The sequence below is a fragment of the Lethenteron reissneri genome, unplaced genomic scaffold, assembly GCF_015708825.2.
Source record: "Lethenteron reissneri isolate LAM-NWPU_2019-01 unplaced genomic scaffold, ASM1570882v1 scaffold_185, whole genome shotgun sequence".
In the NCBI taxonomy this organism is placed as follows: Eukaryota; Metazoa; Chordata; class Hyperoartia; order Petromyzontiformes; family Petromyzontidae; genus Lethenteron; species Lethenteron reissneri.
Genome location: NW_026891608.1, coordinates 10,811 through 31,269, shown reverse-complemented (window position 1 = coordinate 31,269; position 20,459 = coordinate 10,811). Strand labels below are relative to the sequence as shown.

The 20,459-nt window shown below is 47.2% G+C and overlaps 1 protein-coding gene across 1 annotated transcript; it reads right to left on the bottom strand.

Annotated features, from left to right (window-relative positions):
* Positions 1-231: 231 nt before the first annotated feature.
* Positions 232-18,294, bottom strand: LOC133339386 (uncharacterized). Its single transcript, XM_061547527.1, has 12 exons — positions 18,152-18,294; positions 17,245-17,337; positions 16,144-16,221; positions 13,098-13,240; positions 11,882-12,083; positions 10,312-10,454; positions 9,740-9,944; positions 5,793-5,929; positions 4,528-4,738; positions 2,642-2,801; positions 2,099-2,141; positions 232-1,288 (listed from the first exon to the last, which is right to left on the bottom strand). Exons 1-11 carry the CDS (start codon positions 18,165-18,167, stop codon positions 2,105-2,107), a joined length of 1,425 nt encoding a protein of 474 aa, XP_061403511.1. The 5' UTR covers positions 18,168-18,294; the 3' UTR covers positions 232-1,288; positions 2,099-2,104.
* Positions 18,295-20,459: the final 2,165 nt, after the last annotated feature.

The following is a 20,459-nucleotide window of genomic DNA, read 5'->3' as shown; positions in this document are numbered from 1 at the left end:
GATGAGCCGGGGGACGAATTCTGACTCGTTGGTTCCGAGCAATTCTCGTCCCGGGCCCCTAGAGCGTCTTCTGGCTGAGTCTCCCCCCTTGGGATCTTGCGTCGGCTGAAGCGAGACATCCCACCGCTGCCACCAGATGAAGAGAAGTCGGAGACTGGTGAAGCACTTTTTTATTATTCAAACAAGAGCCACACTCGCTCCTCAAAACAAACCACGAACACGCATTTCACAGCTCCTTTTAAACCCTCCATCTCCACCCTGCTTCCTAACCAACATCTCTGTCTCGCGCGCCGTGTGCGTGTGACGTTCATGCCCTTTAATCCCTTGACCCCCGTCTAGTGTATTCACGTGCGTGTTATTGGTGTGTGCTATGTTGAGTGCGGAGATTGTGTGTCTCTGTGGTGTGTGTGAGGATGGCTTGGACATCCCCTACACAGGCATACCTCATATAGCGCTCAAGATGCGTTCTTGGTAAACATTTGCTATAAGCGGTATGCCTGTATTTCCTACCAATAGGGGTAAGTCGTCATTGTAGCCATCACAATGACCCGTGCTTGTTTCTGGGGTCAACATTCTTGCCGTTAACCCAAAAACAACTCAGCATCTACGTTGTCGGGTTTTGCTGAAAAACATCTACGGAGACATGTGGGTAAATGGGGATAACGGGGTTTGGTTCACGGTTCCGAACGCGCGATAGAAGACAAAATGGCGCGCGATAGAAGACAAAATGGCGCGCGAAATAAGACAAAATGGCGGGCGGCTGAACGTCACTGCCTCCTCACTCGAGGCTGGAAACACCACGTGACCCGGGACCCCCAATGGGCCGCTTGAGAGAAGAGACGGGAGACAAGATGGAGACAAGATGGAGACAATACAGAGGCAAGATGGAGATAAGATGGCACTGCGTGTGTTCCTCCACGGCAGCAGCAGCATCATCGCGAGCAGTATAGTTATGACGCGTACAGAAATCTCGTGATCATCCACAGCGCTAAGATCGGCGAACTCTGTAGCTCAATAGACTTGGCACGAAACGGCAAAATCGCGATAGCTAAACCCGCGAGAGCGAAGAGTTTGCTGTACTCGAATGTAAAAATACACTTTTTTTCACAGAATAGAATTCACCTATCCGCGTTAAATCACAGTATGAGACATCAACTTGCAAATATTCTTCCAGCAGTAAAAAAACACAACTCCAGCAACAGCACCCAGAGCAGCAATGACTCCAAGAACGATCCAAACTACAGGTGAGCTGTAGCTGGACTTGGCTTGGGCGTTGCGTCTGTCGGTTCTATTAAACACAAACACAGACGACACAGAAACACGTGCACACCCAAGAGATGCACGCAGTCAACGTCTTCTTCCTCTTCCTGCCATGTCCCCCTCCTCTCGTGCGGTCTCTGCCCTGCAGCTCCTCCTGCTCTGCTCGTTGCTGCCTTGGGCCACCTCCGCGTCTACTCCCCAGCAGAGGTCGCAACCGGGTACCCGATACCCGTACCCTACCCGATACCCGGCTACCCGTACCCGGGTACGGGTAGGCGGTGAGTCACTGGTGAGTAACCGTTTGTAACTCATTTACCAACGTCTTGTCTCTTCTCACAATTCAAGTTCCTAGAGTCAACCCACCCGCGCCTGCAACATGGCTTCATCCCAGAGGTCGCAATCAGGTACCCGATACCCGTTTGCGACCCTGGTGCGGCCGAGTACGGGTAAGAAATCAAAACCCGTTTGCGACCTCTGCCAGGTGCCTCCACCTTCATCGCCCTCGCGGTTGCCCCCTCCTCTATTGCTAAGGCAGCCCCAGCCGTGTGAGCCGACTCCCTCTCGAGTGAGATGAGCACCGCAACTCCCGCCTCCTTCCCCAGTTCTTCAGTTCTCACCGATCCAGTCCTGTGATCGCTGCTAGCGAGTAACATCTCGAGAGGGTGATGTGGCCAGCACCACGCCTGGCCGCCTTTGTCTCAGCAGTGCTGGCGTTTACACAACGCAGCGAGGTTAGGGAATTGAACCCAGGTCGCTGGTTCTTAGCGCAGTGCACGCACACACAGGAAGAATGACCCTGATAAGAGTGGATCCTGCTTCCTGCCTCTCTCGCTCTCACCTCATCTTATCCAACTGGGTCCATTGGCTGCATTTCTTCAACCCTGTTGAGAGAGAAGTGGACACGAGTTGTTCACACATCCCCATCCTTGTCCACCTGCAGCCTGTGTCACTGGCACGGCTGGGAGTCTAACCCACGACTCACACCTGCCTGGCGCCCACATGGAACCACTGACCATAGCAATCACTGACCCTGATTTGACAGATATCGTTTGTTTAACCACGTGAGAGTCCATTGAAATTATTGTCTCGTGTGATTTATGTGTTTTATTTAACCACGTGAGAGCCCATTGAGTTCACCATCTCCTATGACTGACGCAGTCTCACATCACCACGCCACGGCTGGGAGTCTAACTCAGGGGTCCCAGCTGCCATGAGCTCCCGCAGGCTCCACTGAGCACAGCTCTGAGTCACGGGCAGGCAGGGAGCTGGAGTCAAACTCAGGCCCTTGGAGAGGGCCGGCTCAGGGTCTCTGGCGTGGCCATAGTGAGCCGTGTTCTATCACTCACTGTGAGGTTCTGGTGCAAGTGCGGTCGATACTCACGGGGCTTCTGCTTCTCTTAGTCGACTTTGTCTCTTCTTCCAACAGTAAAAACCAACTACAACAGCAACAACCAGAAGAGCAGCAATGACTCCAAGGACGATGCCAATTACAGGTGATGGAGCTGAAGCTGGACTTGGCGTGGGCGTTGCGTCTGTCGGTTCTATTAAACACAGACGACACAGAAACACGTGAACACCCAAGAGATGCACACAGTCAACGTCTTCTTCCTCTTCCTGCCATGTCCACCTCCGCGTCTACTCCCTAGTCCCTCAAATCCGCCGCGTTCGCCACTTCTACTCCCCTCACTCTCGGCCTGCCCCTCTGTCTCTGCCCTGGTGCCTCCACGTTCATCGCCCTTGCGGTTGCCCCCTCATCTACTAAGGCAGCCCCAGCAGTGTCAGCCGACTCCCTGTCTCCGCTCGAATGAGATGAGCACCGCCACTCCCGCCTCCTTCTCCAGCTCTTCAGTTCTGACCGTTCCAGTCCTGTGATCGCTAAGATCCATTGCACCATCCTCGTTTCTGTTTTGCACAGCGTCTGCTCCTTCTGGTTGTCAGGAGGAGCAGATGCGCTGTGGCGTTATCGAACGCGCGTTCTGGCTCTACGCGGTGCAAGACCTAATGAGGCCTGTTTTCCGGAACACGGGAGGTGATGTTTCGGCTGGACGCTAAGACTCTCATCTCCATGTCGAAAAGTAGTGCCGTGAGGGTGCTGCATCCATTGGAATGTGCGAATTAATCCACTGTAAGAACCATTTAATTACCATTTGATCTTTTAGTTTGTGTGTGTTTTAAGAGTCTTTCGTATGAAAAAGTAACACACTCGACATGCACAGCAATGCAATGGTAATGTTCACAGTGCCGCAAGCATCTCGCCGTCCAGTCTTTGAGGACTTTAGATGGCCGCCGAGATGGCGAATCGGCGATGGAGTTGGGGACGAGCGTCAGGCTGGGAATTCATTGTCAGGGGAGAGCATTGGACGCGAGTTCTGCGGTGCGGGGATGAGTCGGGGGTTTCATGTTAAGGAGTGTACACACGCAAGACATGGAGAGTAACTCAGCATCCTTTAGTACAATAACAAGGGCAGAAATGTACTAGTATTAGTAACACAGAGTGAGGGGTGATCATTTCAGACCCTGGAAGGCAACCCTAGTTTTCCCACAATGTCTATTATTTGTCGAACGCGGTTCTGCCTAACACATCATTTTTTAGGAATGTAACCCCCCCGCGTCCGGCGAGGCCTGCCTGTAAATGTTAAATAGTGACGGTGCTATTATAACCGAGCCTAGAGGGAGGCCATTGTTCATGATTCTCCTGCGGCTGTGTTCACCGGCGAGGTGTTCACCCTCGACGCACGGTTTGCCCAGCATCGTGTTCATTAGGTGAACGGTAGAACACCTTTTGATTATTTTTTGGGCCAATGTCGGCAGCAGGCAATGACGCCAAATGGAGTCATGGACATCCAGCAGGAGAGGTCAATCATCGCTGTGCCGGTTTCCTATTGACGCTGTAAATCGCCTTGCAGCTCCCACATCGGCACTTGAAGTGAATCCGAATCAGAAACTTATTCCCGCAGTAGAGCCCCTTGAGCTAAAAAGCTCTTTTTCAACATCAAAGCATTCCACATCCCACAAGTGGACAACAATGTAATGGGACACAGACAGGAAGTCAAGCTGTCATTGGCTCATGTAGACAACTCAACAAAGAGTCGAGTTTCTTAAACTACAGGATGTGATATCTGTGAAGAATAACAAGACCCTTTATGGCTGTGCCACAGAGTGAATTTTCGTGGTAAATTTGGACAATAGAGAGAATTTGCATTCTCGCTTAGTGAGAATGATAAAGCGGTGGGTGTTAAATAAATCCAGGGAGGACATAATGCACACCTGGTTCATTGTGAACGTTCAGCTGCAGATACCCGATGTCTTTCATGCTTGGCTTGTCGTATCGATAAATCGTGACCTCACAGCGATATCGCCCAGCGTCGTGGGTCTGGATGTCGCTGATGGTGATGGAGGCGTCACACGTGGAATCATCACCCACCCACGTCACCTGCAATGGCCTGAGGCTTCTCTTACTGTATTTGATCTTATAAACCTGTGGTCGACAAAGGTAAGAACACGTACAGGCAAACGATGCGATTCAAGGGTGGGATTCTCTGTACATATGATGCACATGCTCATTGTGAAAAAACTGTTTTACATCAACGTTTCCTATAACAGTCAAACAAAATAACACAACATTTTGGGCAATGGCTCTTCTTCAAAGTAGAAAGAGAGATAGAGCATATAAACGGATACAATTATAGTTGGATATCTTGAGTTAAAGCTTTCGTGACTGCAGAAATTAATATTCTTTGGGTCGCTACACAAGCGATCAAAACGTCGTAAATTTTTGTTATTTTCTTTGAACCTATCTACGTGACTTTACCGAAAGACCCAAAGAATATAGTTGGATATTTCAAGGTAAAATATTGTGTCTGTAAAATGTTGAAGTTTAATGCCCATGGCCCATCAGCAGTGGAGAATGATAAACCTTCTACTACTACATATTAGTGTAATGTGAGGATATATCCGGGTGGTTGATTGATCACACCTCGTTACGATGATTGGCTCTACCGGTCCTGGCCCATAGCCAATGGGGAGAAGTCTATGGGCGTGGCCCTGACGTGATGGGAAGGTGACATCTGCAAGTAGATGATTGTATCTGCTGGCTTTAGCCACAGCCAATGGGGGGGCGAGTCAGGGGCGTGGTCCTGGGATCGTACGATGGAGTCTGGAAGATTCCATGCAGGTTACCCAAGACTGGTGGAAAGGTACCACGTGACCCGGGTATTAAAAGGGGTGGAGACGGACAACACGTGATCAGATCTGGAACGAAGGGTGAAGCCACGCTGGAGCGGGGTCCAGGCTGCCACGTGGCCGCGCGCGTCTCTCTCTCTCCTTCTCACGCTGTCTGTTAGCAGCATGAAGAAGTAAGACAGGAGTGTTGTGAACGAAAGACAAATAAAGACCCTGATTCCAGAAGTCGCTTCCACGACCTTTATTACATTAGCATGAAAGGTCGTTAATAGTTACGTTTTACTAATTTTTGCGTGCAGGGTTTGGTCAGAGGGGTGAAATATGGGTGTGCAACTGTAATTGTAACGCACCTTCTCACTGTGTCCGCCTATGGTCCTGAACCACTCCACCAGCGTGCTTGTAATGTCACCGATGGTGCAGGTGTAAGAGCAGGGCAGGAGAACCGTGCTGCCTACTCTGGACTCAACTGGGGTGACAACGGCCAGGTCTGTGGACAAACCCACGATATTCACATTAGCAATGGGATGGAAACTCGGAGGAGGTGTGCTCACAACAGAAAAAGGGCAAACACTTTAAAGGACACTAAACATCCCATTGGATGACTAGCAGAGCAGTGCAATGCTGCATATTAGAGAACGGTCCACGGAAGTGGATATCTTAGAGGTACCTCTGAGGTCCCCTTAAGTGGCGCCACGGTGGCGAGATGTTAACTACCTCGCCTGGTATACAGGGGGTCGTGGTTTGGATCCCGATCCTGATGCCTGTATATTTAAAGTTTGCATGTTCTCCCCCTGGTCACATGGACTTTTTCTCCGGGTCCTCCGGTTTGTCCCTCGATATTTAGAATAAACACGCGTATAGAGTTATTTGGCTGCTATAAATGTCCACGTGATAAGCCACTTTGTTGAGCTGCTATCATTTGTGGCCTGGTAACGTAAAAAGTAGTTTAGTTTAAGAGACATTGGAGCCACACAGCAGGGAGGATTGTTTTCCCATAGTGCACTGCAAAAGCGAGTAATGTTTGATGCATGAGACCCAAGCCGATATGCAGGAAAACCTGCCCAATTCGACTTTGTCAAACACGTGTTTCGGCTCTATGGTTTGCCTGAGGTCGGTTTTTCCGGAACACTGGGGTGATGGTCCGGCTCTGCGTGGTTTAAAGCTCAGTTTAACATCAAGGCTTTCGCGACCAATATCCATAAGAGGTTTATTTTGGGTTAGTTCACATGAATATAAATGTGTCGTTAAAACTGCCACCACCCGACACAGCCACTTAGTAAGGTTTGCTAATTCGTTACTACAGTACACCGGTGTGTTGGAGAGTAAATGCACAACATTTACAATTTGAGTATGACGTTGAGCCAGTAATTATAACTAGCATCATCAGGTGACAGCCAGATTTGTGGAGAAATCCTCCTGTTCCGTTCCTAAATAGAGGGATAGATGTGATGTCGTCACTTGTGAGCCCCTGGATGATACATTGATGGTCTGGCCACACGGCAAAGATACACTTAAAGAATTTCTAATTAATCTCAACTCGTAAAACCTGTCCATCCAGTTCACTTTGGAAGTGGACAAAACAGTGTTTACCGGAAAAAAACGCACACTGACGCCTGTCTGAATGCAGAGTCACACCATCACCCCGCACAGAAATTTGCTCTTATCAAGACGCTCAATTATCAATCTAAGAAAGTGTCAGATGGTGACAGTCTGAGAAGTTAAATTAAACATGTTAAAGAAGTGCTGCAATTGAATGGTTACAGTGATGCACAAATCAACAGGGCACTGAATGCCAAAACCAAATCAAATAACACAAGCGTTGAAACTACCCAAGTAATTACAACTTTTAAAATACCGTACATTGCGGGAGTAACTGAACTAGCCAGATCTTTTTGAAAAACAAAACATCCGAGTCAGATCTGGCACAGTACATAAAATACAGAAATTAATATCTGGTACTAAAGATCTATTACCGAAGCTATCAACAGAAGGTGTGTACCAGATTAATTGCTCTTGTGGAAAATGCTATGTTGGTCAGACAGGACGAATGATCAGCATGAGACGAAAATAACAGCAAAGGAATATTAAACTCCTAAATACAACTGTCGGCAGTGGCATAACACGCGTGCCAACAAGGACACTCAATTGATTTTGATCATGTTGAAGTTCTGTGCTAAACTAGTTACTGCTGGCCAAGACTAATTAGAGAATCTATCGAAATTTAGAGAAATACAAATAATTTAACCGTTCGGATATTTAAAGACTTAGTGCTGCTCGGAAGCGAATCGTCAAATAATACATTAATAATAGGGGTGTTTACCCTTTTTTCTGGGAACAAAACTGACACATTTTTTACAAGGAATCATGTGTGCATTAACCACAATACTTCAAAATGCAAACAAAAAACACACTGATAATATATGCATTGTCCTTGAAACTGATTGGTCCACACCAAAACAGCTTTCGTTTGAGCCTCGTCTCAATTGGTGCTAGACCAGAGGACGCCAAAAAGCGTACAGCTCAAAGACAATGCACTATCAAAGTAATGAGGACTCGGGGTAAGCATCTACATCATTATACCTCCTTTGCCAGTACCAAAGTTTGCACTTTGACCACAAGTATTGTGGTTAATGTACACATGATTCCTTGAAAAAAAAGGTTTCAGTTTTGTTGCCAGAAAAAAGGGGGAAAACCCTATTATTATACTTTGGTACTGGCAAAGGAGATCTAATGATGTAAATAATACTTAGTACTGCGTGGAAGCGAATCATCAAATAATACATTGTTTAAATGCATGCCTATACAGGACACCATACGTCGATGGTGATTTATTAACTGCGAGCAGACAATAACAGGCACTGCGATTTTTGTGCACACAAACGATAGGATGTACAAGAACAATGTACATGCACAATGTGCGTTGATTACCACATGAATAACCCAACCGGTGATGGATAGCCATTGTAATTCATATGCATTCATTAATCCCCCCTCTGGCCTCTGTACCATGAGGGGCTCGTAAGAGATGCCATCACATCTACCCTCAGTTTAAGAACGAGACAGGAAGATTTCGACACAAGTCTGACTGTCGCCTGATTATGCTAATTGTAATGACTGGCGAAACGTCGTACTTAAATTGTAAATGTTGTAGATTTACTCTCCAACACGCCAGTGTGCTGTACTAGTAACGTATTTGCATGTTCCGTTTACATGACAAACCTTACCAATAGGCTGTGTTGGGTGGTGGCGTGTTTAACAACACATTTATATTTAATAAAAAACCTCTATTATGGATTAATGCTGCTAAGATTCTCATCCCCACATTGAAAAGTGCTGCATCCATTGGAAGGAATTAATCGACTTTAAGAATTATATATTTACATGTATGTTTTTGTGTGTGATAGCGTAACACACTCAACATGTATAACACAAATGTTAACATATTGCCGCATGCATCTAGCCATAAATTTGCTGATGACGCCATATAAATGCCTCGATGGTGGATGATTTAACATTCAAGTACCATGGTGTGAGTGCCGTGGTACAGAAAGAGGAATGGAGACGGGGGTTTTGTGTTGAGGCGATAGTGAAAACTAAAGAGTGCACACACACACACAAAAAATGGAGAGCGACTCAGCATCCTTTAGTACAAAAACAAGCACCAAAAATATTTAGAATTTGTAAAACAAAGAGGAAGGGGGTGATGATTTCGGACCCAGGAACGCAACCATAGCTTTCCCCTGAGGTCTATTATTTGCCGAATGCGGTTTAGCCCAACGCGCCATTTTCCAGGAACGTAACCCCCACGTGAGACGAGCTCTGCCTGGTTTAACTGTTAAGAGCTTGGAATTAGCCAAATTAAGTGCAATGTCAGATAAACAAACAATGTTATCATGTTTGCCAAGTACTGTTTTTATTTATTCAATAATTTCACCAGAATAAACCGTTGAAAAGGAACATCTGTTTACAAGGGTGCCCAGGGGACCAGGCTAAGATGACAAACTCATGAGACTCTACATCCGGATTGTTTGCTAATTGAACACTGAAAGTGAAGAGTCACAGGCAGGAAATGACCATGGTTCTAGGTGCACAGTTTTGTCACATGTACATATTCGTGTTGAACTGTTTTCACACCGTACGTAGCCAGGCACGGAGGTGCGTGGGAAGAACAACAAACCAAACACGAAAACCAAAACGTGTAGTTGTCGGGTGGCTATTGAGTGGTAGGTCTGGGCTACATGACAGATGATGGGAGTAGTGGGTGGTAGGACAGACCTATGAAGGACGTGATACAAACCTGTTCGTGGGTGGACAGTCAGCTGTAGATACCCAATGTGGTATTGCCCAGTTTGGGAAAAAAACGTGACCTCACATCGATATCGCCCAGAGTCGTGGGTCTGGATGTTGCTGACGGTGATGGAGGCGTCGCACTTGGACAGATCACCCACCCAGGTGGCCTGTAAAGGCCAGTGTTTGTTCTCTCCCTCGGAGAATTGATAAATCTGTGGTCAATAAAGGTAAAAGCAACACAAATATCAAATGCGTTATATTATTTTATTATAAAATTCGTTCAGATGAAACTCGAGAATGATTATGTCTCCAGGGCTGCGACTGAGCTGGATTAACTGTTGACAAAGGATATTCACGTGCAGACTGTTTTCAAATGACTGGCCCATGTCTCCACCCAGTCACGTGACCAGGGGCCCTCGATCTGGATAGAAAATACCAAACCTCTTCATCTGCGTTGGATATTGTAAATGCTCAAGGGTCATGTGACCAGGTTTACTAACACGACTGATCAATTCCACGCTTATGCTTGCTGCAATTGATCGGCAAATGGCGCACAGAACAGACAGAGGAGTAACTCACCCTGTCTTCACGTCCGTCGATGATCCTGTACCACTCCACCAGCTTCGTGGTAACGCCGCTGATTGTGCAGGTGTAGGAGCAGGGCAGGATAAATGTACTGCCTGCCATGGCGTCCATTTTATCTGGGGTCACAACCACGAGTTCTAGAGAAACCACACACACCCCCACATTAATGTATATTTTCCTACGTAATATAAATGTATAAATGCTAAACATTTGTCAGTAAGAATGTGTTTTCAAAGTACAGAACAGGCAGACCTCGTCGAACGCAGGGGGTTACATTCCTGGAATGACATGTTGGGCACAACTTTGTTTGACAAAAAACAGACCTCATGGGAAGACTCGGGTTGCCTTCCTGCCTTCCAAATGATCACCCGCTCCCTCTTTGTTAACTAATACTACAAGATGTCCGCCCTCGTCATTGTACGAACGGATGTTGAGTCGTTCTCTTTGTCTATTTCAACGCAACACAAAACCCCGTCTCCATTCTTCATTCACCACAGCACTCACACCCTACGCTCGCCACTAACACTGTCACTTGAACATGTAATGATTCACCATCTAGTCGTCCGTATGACTAACGTTCTCAATAACAAGAATCATGCTGTAATGTGTGAACATTTTACGTTGTGCTGCTGCTGCTGTGCGTTTTGAGTGCATTACATTATCGCTCGAAAAAAACATACCCACACGTACACAGACATACACGGTAAAAACAGCGTTCTTACAGTCGATTCATTCACTCCAACGGACGCAGCACTCTCAAGGTACTAACTTTTTTCTTATGCAGATACGAAAATGTTAGCAGCGTCAAACTGCGTATCACTGAAATACCACCCCTGTGTTGTGGAAAACAAACCCCATCAGCCACAACCGTCTAGAGCCGAAATACACGTTAGATGAAGCTGCGTTGGGCAAGGGGTTCCTCTGTATATTTTTTTGTTACCAAATGTTATCCTCGTGTCCCGCCACTAATATACACATTAATTGGGATTGCTCACAGAGTGGTGCAACGTGTCTTGCTAGAGAACAGTCCGCAGAGCGGATATCACAGAGCTGACTCTGAGATTCCTTCAAGCGACCTCTGCTGGTCCACACAGTTGGGAGCAGGACTTTCCCAAATTGCTCTTCCACTTGGAACAGCGCTTATCGCATGATAATCAACCAGATACGTTTTAATTATCAGAGATTTAATTTCGTCAATTAAGTGCAGAATTGCAGAAGGGGGGGCTTAGTCCATCAACTCACTCGACTTGAGGACTCGGTTAACTCGCAGGCAAATGTCTGGACTTGAACCCCATGCTTCTGAGTGGCGCGAGCTCAGAACTCTGACCTCCGAGTCACCTCCTATGCGACGTTGTTTAAAGACTGCGTAAATGTCTGTGAGGAGCAGTCAAAGGTTCTGATGTTCATTGGTGGTGATGCGATCGTAACTAGGGGTTGAACCCAGTTCACCGTGGCACTGGGCACATGGCTCTAAAGTTTACATGTTGAGTTCTATTTAAGGTCTATAGGATAGATGATAGAGTTGTGGGTGGTAATGTAGTTGTTTGAAGGAAATAACACAAACCTGATAGACTGGTGACATTCAGCTGTAGATACCCAATGTCGTGCTTGTTTTGTGGAAACACCGTGACCTCACAGCGATATCGCCCAGAGTTGTGAGTCTTGATGTCACTGACGGTGATGGAGGCGTCGCACTTGGACACATCACCCATCCAGGTGGCATGTAAAGGCCCGCGGCTGCTATTTCCATTGGGGAATTGATAAATCTGTGGTCAACAAAAGCGAGAGCATGCACAGATCAAAGATGTATGTATGTTGTATGTATGTTGTATGTGTGTTGTATGTTGTGTGTATGTTGTGTTTATGTTGTATGTATGTTGAACTTCTTTGGCACAGTACATAGCCAACCGTGCTAATCGGAGGTGCGGGGGAAGGACAACAAACTAAACACAAACATCAGTTTTAAAGAAACGAGTTTGTCAATCTAGATGATGATTTAAAAGTGCGTAGCTCCAGTGGCTTCCTAATATCGGAAGGCAGAGCGTTCAAGATGGCCGCAGCAGCGCATGTAACACTGCGCGATGCGGTGACCATCTTTGTTCGATGGTCAGTCCAAAAGCCGCTGCGAGGATAACCGGAGTTCGCGCCTAAAATGAATAAGAATGTCTTTATCATGTGTTGGATGCCTTTTACGTGAATCACTCTACAGGAGATGGTCAGATGTAGAGTTAGCACGGTTGGCTCGCAGTGACGTCATCCCGGCTGGAGGCAGGAATGACGTCAAGGCTGGTTCAGGGATTTGGCGGTTGGGTGAGGTCGTGGCACTCTGAGTGAACCCGGCTGGACACGTGACCTATCAAGGTGGAGGCCGGGGGCCCCGGGGGGACCTGGGGTGGCCAGGTGGACAGCCGGCCAGCTTTGAGAGGGTTCTCGAAGAGGGGCGTGACCGGGGTGGGGCCCGGACACGCCGACGCTGATATAAGCAGCCTCCTCACGGGGCTCGAGGCTGCTCGTGTGAAGAAGGAAGAGGGATCGTGAAGACGCCTCCTAAGAAGAAGAAGAGTCAAGGCTCCAGTTAGCGGACCCGCCAGTAGCCCACGTGGCTGGGTCACTCTAGTGTATCCGAGAGTCTGAGATAGAGAGCGACGGTGTGTGTGTTAGTCAGAGCAGGACAGTGGTTACCACCCTATGTTAGTGTAACGAGGTTGTTAATAAACAGTGTTGCCTCCCAAGAAGTGTGTGCGCCTATCTACACTATGATAGAGAGATTTGTGACTCACCCTTTCTTCAAGTCCATCTCTGACCGTGAACCACTCCACCAGCGTGTGGGTAACGCCACTGATTGTACAGGTGTAGGAGCAGGGCAGGAAAATCTTGCTGCCTGCTACGGCGTTCATTTTCTCTGGGGTGACGACCATAAAATCTAGGGAAACAACAACACACAGCGCCCACTTTAGTATGTCTCGTAGAAAAAATGAGAATAGGTTTTATTCTTTCTGGCAATAAAACACGAGGTGCTTTAAGATGTTCAAACATCGAATAGAAACCTTTTTCAACAAATTAAGTGTTGCATTGACCACACACAGTTATTGTAGTGAACATACAAACAGACGTGGCTCTGATAATATTAAATGGCATTGCCATTAATAATAATGTAATTATTGTGTTATATGCATTGTCTTTGAAACTGATTGGCCTACAGCCAAGAGTTGAAGCCAGATATTTGTATACTTATAGTGGCAACATGTCATGAGATGCAGATTCCATTGGATCCCTCAAAGTGCAGCGCAACCTTTCATGTTAAGAGTATGGCCCACAGAAGTAGATATCACACAACTACCTCTGACATCTCATGAAGTGACCTCTGGTCCATGTGTATGTGTGTTTGTGTTGAACTTCTTTCACACCATACGTAGCCAACCATGTTAATTGGAGGTGCGAGGAAACGACAACAAACTAAACACAAGAAAGCAGTTATAAGAAATGAGTTTGTCAATTGAGATGATTTAAAAGTGCACAGTTCAGTAGCTTCCTAATATCGGAAGGAAGAGCGTTCCAGACGGCCGCAGAAGTGCATCTGAAAGCGTGCGATGCAGTGACTGATGGTGAGCATGTTGTATGTATGTTGAACTTCAAGCAAGCTGACAAGCTTCCGAGTTATTTTGAGCAGCCTCCCGGGCATGCACCAGACGACGCACATTGGCACAGATGTGGTCTGCTATCTTAGCCGTAGGTGTGAGCTGTTTAATGCGCAACTGCACGTCGATTCGGGTGCAAACCTCCCTATCATACATAAGATAGAATGGCGAGTACCCCGTGGCAGCATGGGGCGTCATTCTATAGGCGGCCAAGACACCAGGTATGTGGAGATCCCAATCAGTCTGTGACTCAGACACCTGGTGGCTTCGCATAGAGGTAAGTGTCCTATGTAATCGCTCGACCATACCGTCAGTCTGGGGGTGATATGGCGAGGTGCGAATTTTGTGTGTCCCAAGCAGGTTGCACACATCCCGCAACAGGGTGAAAGAGAAATGTTTCCCTTGGTCGGTCAGCAGGCGTTCGGGAGCACCCTTATCCAGGACGTAGCCCTGGAAAAAGGCCTCCGTAATGGCTGCCGCAGACTGGTTGGGGAGTGGCCAGGCCATGGCCCATCGGGTAAAATATTCCACCCCAACCAAAATGTACTTCTTACCCCGAGGAGTAGCGGGAAACGGACCCAAAATATCCAATGCGACGATCTCATTGACCCGGGAAACCTTCATGGATTGGAGCGGCGGGCAAGACGGCCTAGCAGGTGGTTTCCGCCGTGCACATTCTGTGCAACCTTGCACAAGGTCAGCCACATCGTTTGCCATGCCCGGCCAGAAAAATTCCAATTGGATTTTAGCTCGTGTTTTCTGAACACCCAAGTGCAAGAGGCGACTGTGGGTATCCCACACAAGCCGCCCCCGCAGGGAGGTGGGCACCACCATCATGGTGCCTGCTCGCCGAGGTCGCCGTCAGAACTGCAGGTACGTGGTTTGCTTCGTGTCTCCATAGCCAATAGCCACTTCTGACACCAAATGTAATGCGTTCCGGAGACACTTGTAGAGGTAACTTCTTTATTACAATAAAACACTCCAACAGTCCTTATACACAGTAACAGCCTAGGGACATAGCCTACTCCTAGCGTGCCTGACACTGGCTACGTTCTCGGGTCCTCCGGCTACAATTATCCTAGGGGAGGCTACCTGACCCGACCCAGCCAAGGTGCGGGTCTCGACTCTGGCTTCCTCGGAACTCACCCTTACAACGGTGTAGAGCCGGGAGTCCCAGAGTCCCACCACTGGCCCGCACAGCGTCCCGGCCCTTACAAGGACAAGGGGGGCGAGCGGGTCTAGGGTCCTAAGCTGGCTGGTCTAGGGTCTTGAGCTGTGACGACTCGATCGGCTGGGGAGCGGCCCTTTTATCCCTCTTGCCCATCGAGGGGTGGCGTTGCGTGGGATTGTAGATCCCCCGCAGCACCCCATTGGTGGCACCAAGGGGCTCAGCTGTCTGGGTTGTCTGGGATCCTGAGGCCTGGTGCCGAGGGCTTAGCTGTCTAGGATCCTAGAGCCCCCAGCAGCCCCCCCCCCCTCTTGGGCTGGCACAGTGGCCCCTCCCCTGGGGGTCCGAGGTACCTGCAGATGGGCCCTGTCCACCACTGCTGGTAAGTGTAGCCCATCTACGGCACTACATATGTGCTTGCGTGCGGGGATGGGAATCCGTTCCAGCTCGGACCCCGTTTGCTTGCCCTTGGGCTACACCCCCCTCAAACAAATATAACCCCCTTATGGTAGCAGCTCTCTCGCTGTGTTCTTCCTGGTTCAGCAGTTCTACTGCTGGGTTTAGTTTTGCCTGAGGACGATCGCTTGTGTTGTGATCGAAACGTCGTGATATATTATTTTATTTTTCTACCTACGTAACTTTACCGAAAGAACCGAAGAGTAAGATGATGGTGGTTTTGGTGGTGGTGATGATGATGATGGTGGTAATGATGATTGTGGTGATGATGGTGGTGATCATGATGGTGGTAATGATGATGGTGGTCATGAAAGTGATGATGACGATGGTGGTTATGATGGTCATGATGGTGGTGGTGGTGATGATAGTGGTGATGATGGTCGTGGTGGTGATGGTGGTGGTGGTGATGATGGTGGTTGTGGTGATGATAGTGGTGGTGACAATGATAGAAATGGTGGTGATGATGATGTTGGTGGTGATGGTTGTGATGATGGTGGTTATGGTCATGATGGCGATGGTGGTGGCTATGAATTCGAGTTGACCACGACCTGCTATTGAACTCACCACGTCGTGTTCTGTTTTGGCGCCGAGCTCCGGACTCCGAGCCATTCCCAACCCCCGCACTGTCAGCGACCACCGTTCCTGCAGATAAATCAGAATCTCAGAATCATCATTTATTTACTTATACTTGAGGAATCCGATGAGCTATGAATCTCTTTTGCAAAGAAGATCCAGTAGGGCCACGGGGTAAGAACGTTACACTGATGACGGTCGCATTAGGGGTGCCACGGTGGCGAGGAGATGTTAACTACCTCGCCTTGAATACAGGAGGTTGTGGATTTGATCCCAGCCCTAACACCACGGTGGATAGGAGATGTTAACTACCCCGCCTGGTATACAGGAGGTTGTGGATTTGATCCCAACCCTGACGCCTGTTGTATATTTGGAGTTTGCGTGTTTTCCCCATCGTCTCGTGGATTTTACTCTGGATCCTCCGGTTTTTCCCTCCACATTTAGAATCAACATCACGCGTTTAGAGTATTTGACTGCTCGACATTTCCACGTGGTGATGATGATGATGATCAGGCACTTCGTTGCGCTATCATTGGTCGCTTCTAATAAAATAACTACACATCTCAGCCTTACCTGGTAGAATAACAATAGTTTAGTTTCGTGTTTAGTTCACATCCAGATCCTTCTGTGGAAGATGCTTTCACGAATGCGTGCAAAGTGGAGAGAGATCGTGTCACCGACTGGCGTAATAATGCACAATGCGTGCGTGTGTTTGATTCAGCACACGGAGGCATTACTGAGTCTCTGTTGTGCCCCTACGCCCCTCTCGTCAATCCACTGCTGGATGAGCGCCTCGTCACGCCATGGCGGCTCCTGATGGCTATTCTGGTCAATGTGGGTTGATGAAAGCAATCATCATTGCCTGCGCACAGCAATGCCTTGTACTGCCCTGCTCGTTGCTGTATCTATGTACGTATGTTGAACTTCTTTCACACCATACGTAGCCAAGCGTGATAATGTACGTGTTGAACTTCGTTCGCACCGTACCACTGGACTGGTTGAGCAGGATTTCTACCTACGTGACTTTACCGAAAGAACCAAAGAGTGTAGGCTACACGTGGTGGTGGTGCTGGTGGTGATGATGCTACTTACCAAACAACAATAATAGTATGAATATTGTTGTTGCTTTTGTTGTTCCGAGTGGAGAAGTCAGGGCGATTCCTTCACGAATGGAGGACAGGGATTCTGTAAAATGAACAAGTTACAAACGTTTACACCATTGGAACCTCATTTGCCAGAAGCAAAATATGATAATTGGTTTTTTACCCTTTTATCTGGTAACAAAACTGACACCTTTTTTTACAAGGAGTCATGTTTGCATTGACCATAATACCTGCAGTCGGAATGCAAACAAAAAACATAACTCTGATAATGTATGCACTGCCTTTTGGCATCATCTGGTCCAACACCATGTGAGACTAGGTTCTAAAGAAAGCTGTCTCGGGTGTGGACCAATCAATTTCAAGGACAGTACATACATTATCAGAGTTGTTTTTTGCATTCCGACTGCAGGTATTGTGGTCAATGCAAACATGACTCCTTGTAAAAAAGGTGTCAGTTTTGTTGCCAGATAAAAGGGTAAAAACCAATTATCAAGTCACAAACGATTTACAAATTAATTCATCGTTTAGAAGGGTCACATCTCCCCACCTCACCGTACGGCAAGACCAGGGACGTGCGGTCAGGGCAGGCAGGGGAGGCAGAGCCTCACCTGCCATACTGCAATGAAAACTGCTGTTACGAAAAGTAAAAAGAGAATAATAAAATAAATATTAAGATGTTTCCACTGATCTGTGTTATAAATGTCATTTCTGTACGATTCCAATCATTTTTATCGTCAAAATCGCCAAATGTGCGGAGCTCCGCTGCAAATACAGGAAGAGACGAGAGGGGAGGCAGCGCCTGCCAGGACTGTACTGTGACACGAGGAAGTGGGTGGCCAGCACCACGCCCGCCCGCCTTTGTGACTCGCCCAGCGCCCGCGGTGTTCGCTACATACCGCGGGAGGTGCTCATTTGAGGCTGAGTCGACCTCGGGGCAGGCCCGGGATCGGCTCAGATCATCGTCACCCGGGTTGAGTTGAGCGGGAACTCAACTCGCGACTCCGCGTTCGTAGCTGCAGGCGAAATGAAACTCGCTGTCACTTCCATAAATGACGTCACGCACCTAGGGGGGGGGGAGAGGGGTCAGACATTTGTGACGATGTCTTTGCGACAGACCTGTTCTTCACCTGAGGACGGCTGCTTGCGTTGTGGCCGAAACGTCGTGAGAATTGTTGTTTTATTTTGTTTCATTTTTATTATTTATTATTTCCCTTCTACGTGACGACTTTACCGAAAGAACCAAGAATATGAATCCCTGCAGTCACTAAAGCTTTAAATCGAAAAAAAGATTATGTTTTTTTCTTCTTGGTGAGAATTAAATTATATTATTTTATAATGTTTTATTTTATTATTTCCCTTCTACGTGGTGACTTTACCGAAAGAACCAAGAAGATGAATCCCTGCAGTCACGAAAGCTTTGAATCGAAATTTGAGGGGGGGAGGGTTTGAGAAATGTCACTTCACATCAAAATGCGCAACTTTAAATAAATGTTAATCAAATAGAATTGTTATAACACTAATTTGGATTAATTTTCGTGATTAACTATTTGATTATTTAAATTGACTAAGGTCACCTTTTATTTATTCCATGAAGGAGCATTTTGCTTCTCCATGGGAGAATGGAGAAGCATACATTTTGTCAATTTTTTTAATGATTGTTATTAAACATTTAGATTTTAATTATTCTACCAGGGCTCTTCATTCTGTGAAATGAATATATGATTGTTATAATTGTACTCTCAATTTTGCTTCGTTCTACTACAAAGTTTGAAGTTTTTTTTTATAGTTAGAATTAATTTTGTTAATTTATAAATATAAGAGAATTTCAATAAAATATTCTGAAACATCTGCAGTTTTAGTTAGACGTTTCATATTTTCAAGTAAATTTAATGCTAAATTTAAGCTTTCCAACGCCTCCTTTTTAATAAATGTTTTCTCCTACAACATCAGAGTGCAGCGCCACATTAAATACGCACTACAATGACAATAGTTTAAAGCGATTTGACGCATGATTTATTTTTAAAATGTAAATATGGTTTTGGGGGGGGGGGCAGAGCTTTGTGACGTCATATTTGAGGGGGGTGGGTCTGACTGTTTGGCAAAGATGGTGATAAGATGATTTGTACAATCTTATCTGACATGTACTATTCTACTTTACCGAGTGTTGACATCCCCAGCGTTTACCAGTGTTGCTTCCTTTTATGCTTATTATCAGCTAACACCGGCCACAACCATGAGCCGATGGCAGAGGTCGCAACCGGGTACCCGATACCCGTACCCTACCCGATACCCGGCTACCCGTACCCGGCCGGGTACGGGTAGCCGTTTGCGACCCTGGTGCGGCCGGGTACGGGTAGATCGTGAGTCACTGGTGAGTCACCGTTTGTCACTCATTTCCCAACGTCTTGTCTCTTCTCACAATTCAAGTTCCTAGAATCAACCCACCCGCGCCTGCAACGTGGCTTCATCCCAGAGGTCGCAATCAGGTACCCGATACCGGTAGGGTACGGGTAGGATATGGGTACGGTAGGGTACGGGTAGGGTACGGGTAGGGTACGGGTATGGGTAGGGTACCCGTTTGTGACCCTGGTGTGGCCGGGTACGGGTAGGCTGTGAGTCACCGGTGAGTTACCGTTTGTCACTCATTTCGGGTAGGGTACGGGTACCCGGCCGGGTACGGGTACCCATTTGCGACCCTGGTGCAGCCGGGTACGGGTAAGGAATCTAAACCCGTTTGCGACCTCTGTTTAAGCCCCACTCCCGAGGACCATCAGGTCATACCCATTGGCTACCACATTCAGATTCACATTCAGACAAGCCCCTCCCCTCCCCCCTTAGCTTGTATTTAAGGGCTCGCCTCTTGGATTTTTTCCTCACTTGATACAGTAAATTCAGCTGTGACGGTCCCACCTGATGACGGAGGTTTGTGTTGCCTCCGAAACGTCGTGATTTATTATTTTATTTCTATTATTAATTTATTATTTATTATTATTTATTTTTACCTACGTGACTTTACCGAAAAAACCTACGAGTATGAATCCAATGTTAAAGTCTACCACAGACTCCAATGTTAAAGCCTGCCATAGACTCCAATGTTAAAGTCTCCCATAGACTTCAATGTTAAAGTGTCTCCCATAGACTCCAATGTTAAAGTCTCCCATAGACTACAATGTTAAAGTGTCTCCCATAGACTTCAATGTTAAA

Bases quoted from the DNA above. Each gene is read 5' to 3' on its own strand.
- LOC133339386 (XM_061547527.1), bottom strand. The intron at 9,945-10,311 runs GTGAGTTACTCC...TATTGACCACAG, and splicing joins TCGACGGACGTGAAGACAGG to ATTTATCAATTCTCCGAGGG. The intron at 4,739-5,792 runs GTGCGTTACAAT...TGTCGACCACAG, and splicing joins TAGGCGGACACAGTGAGAAG to GTTTATAAGATCAAATACAG.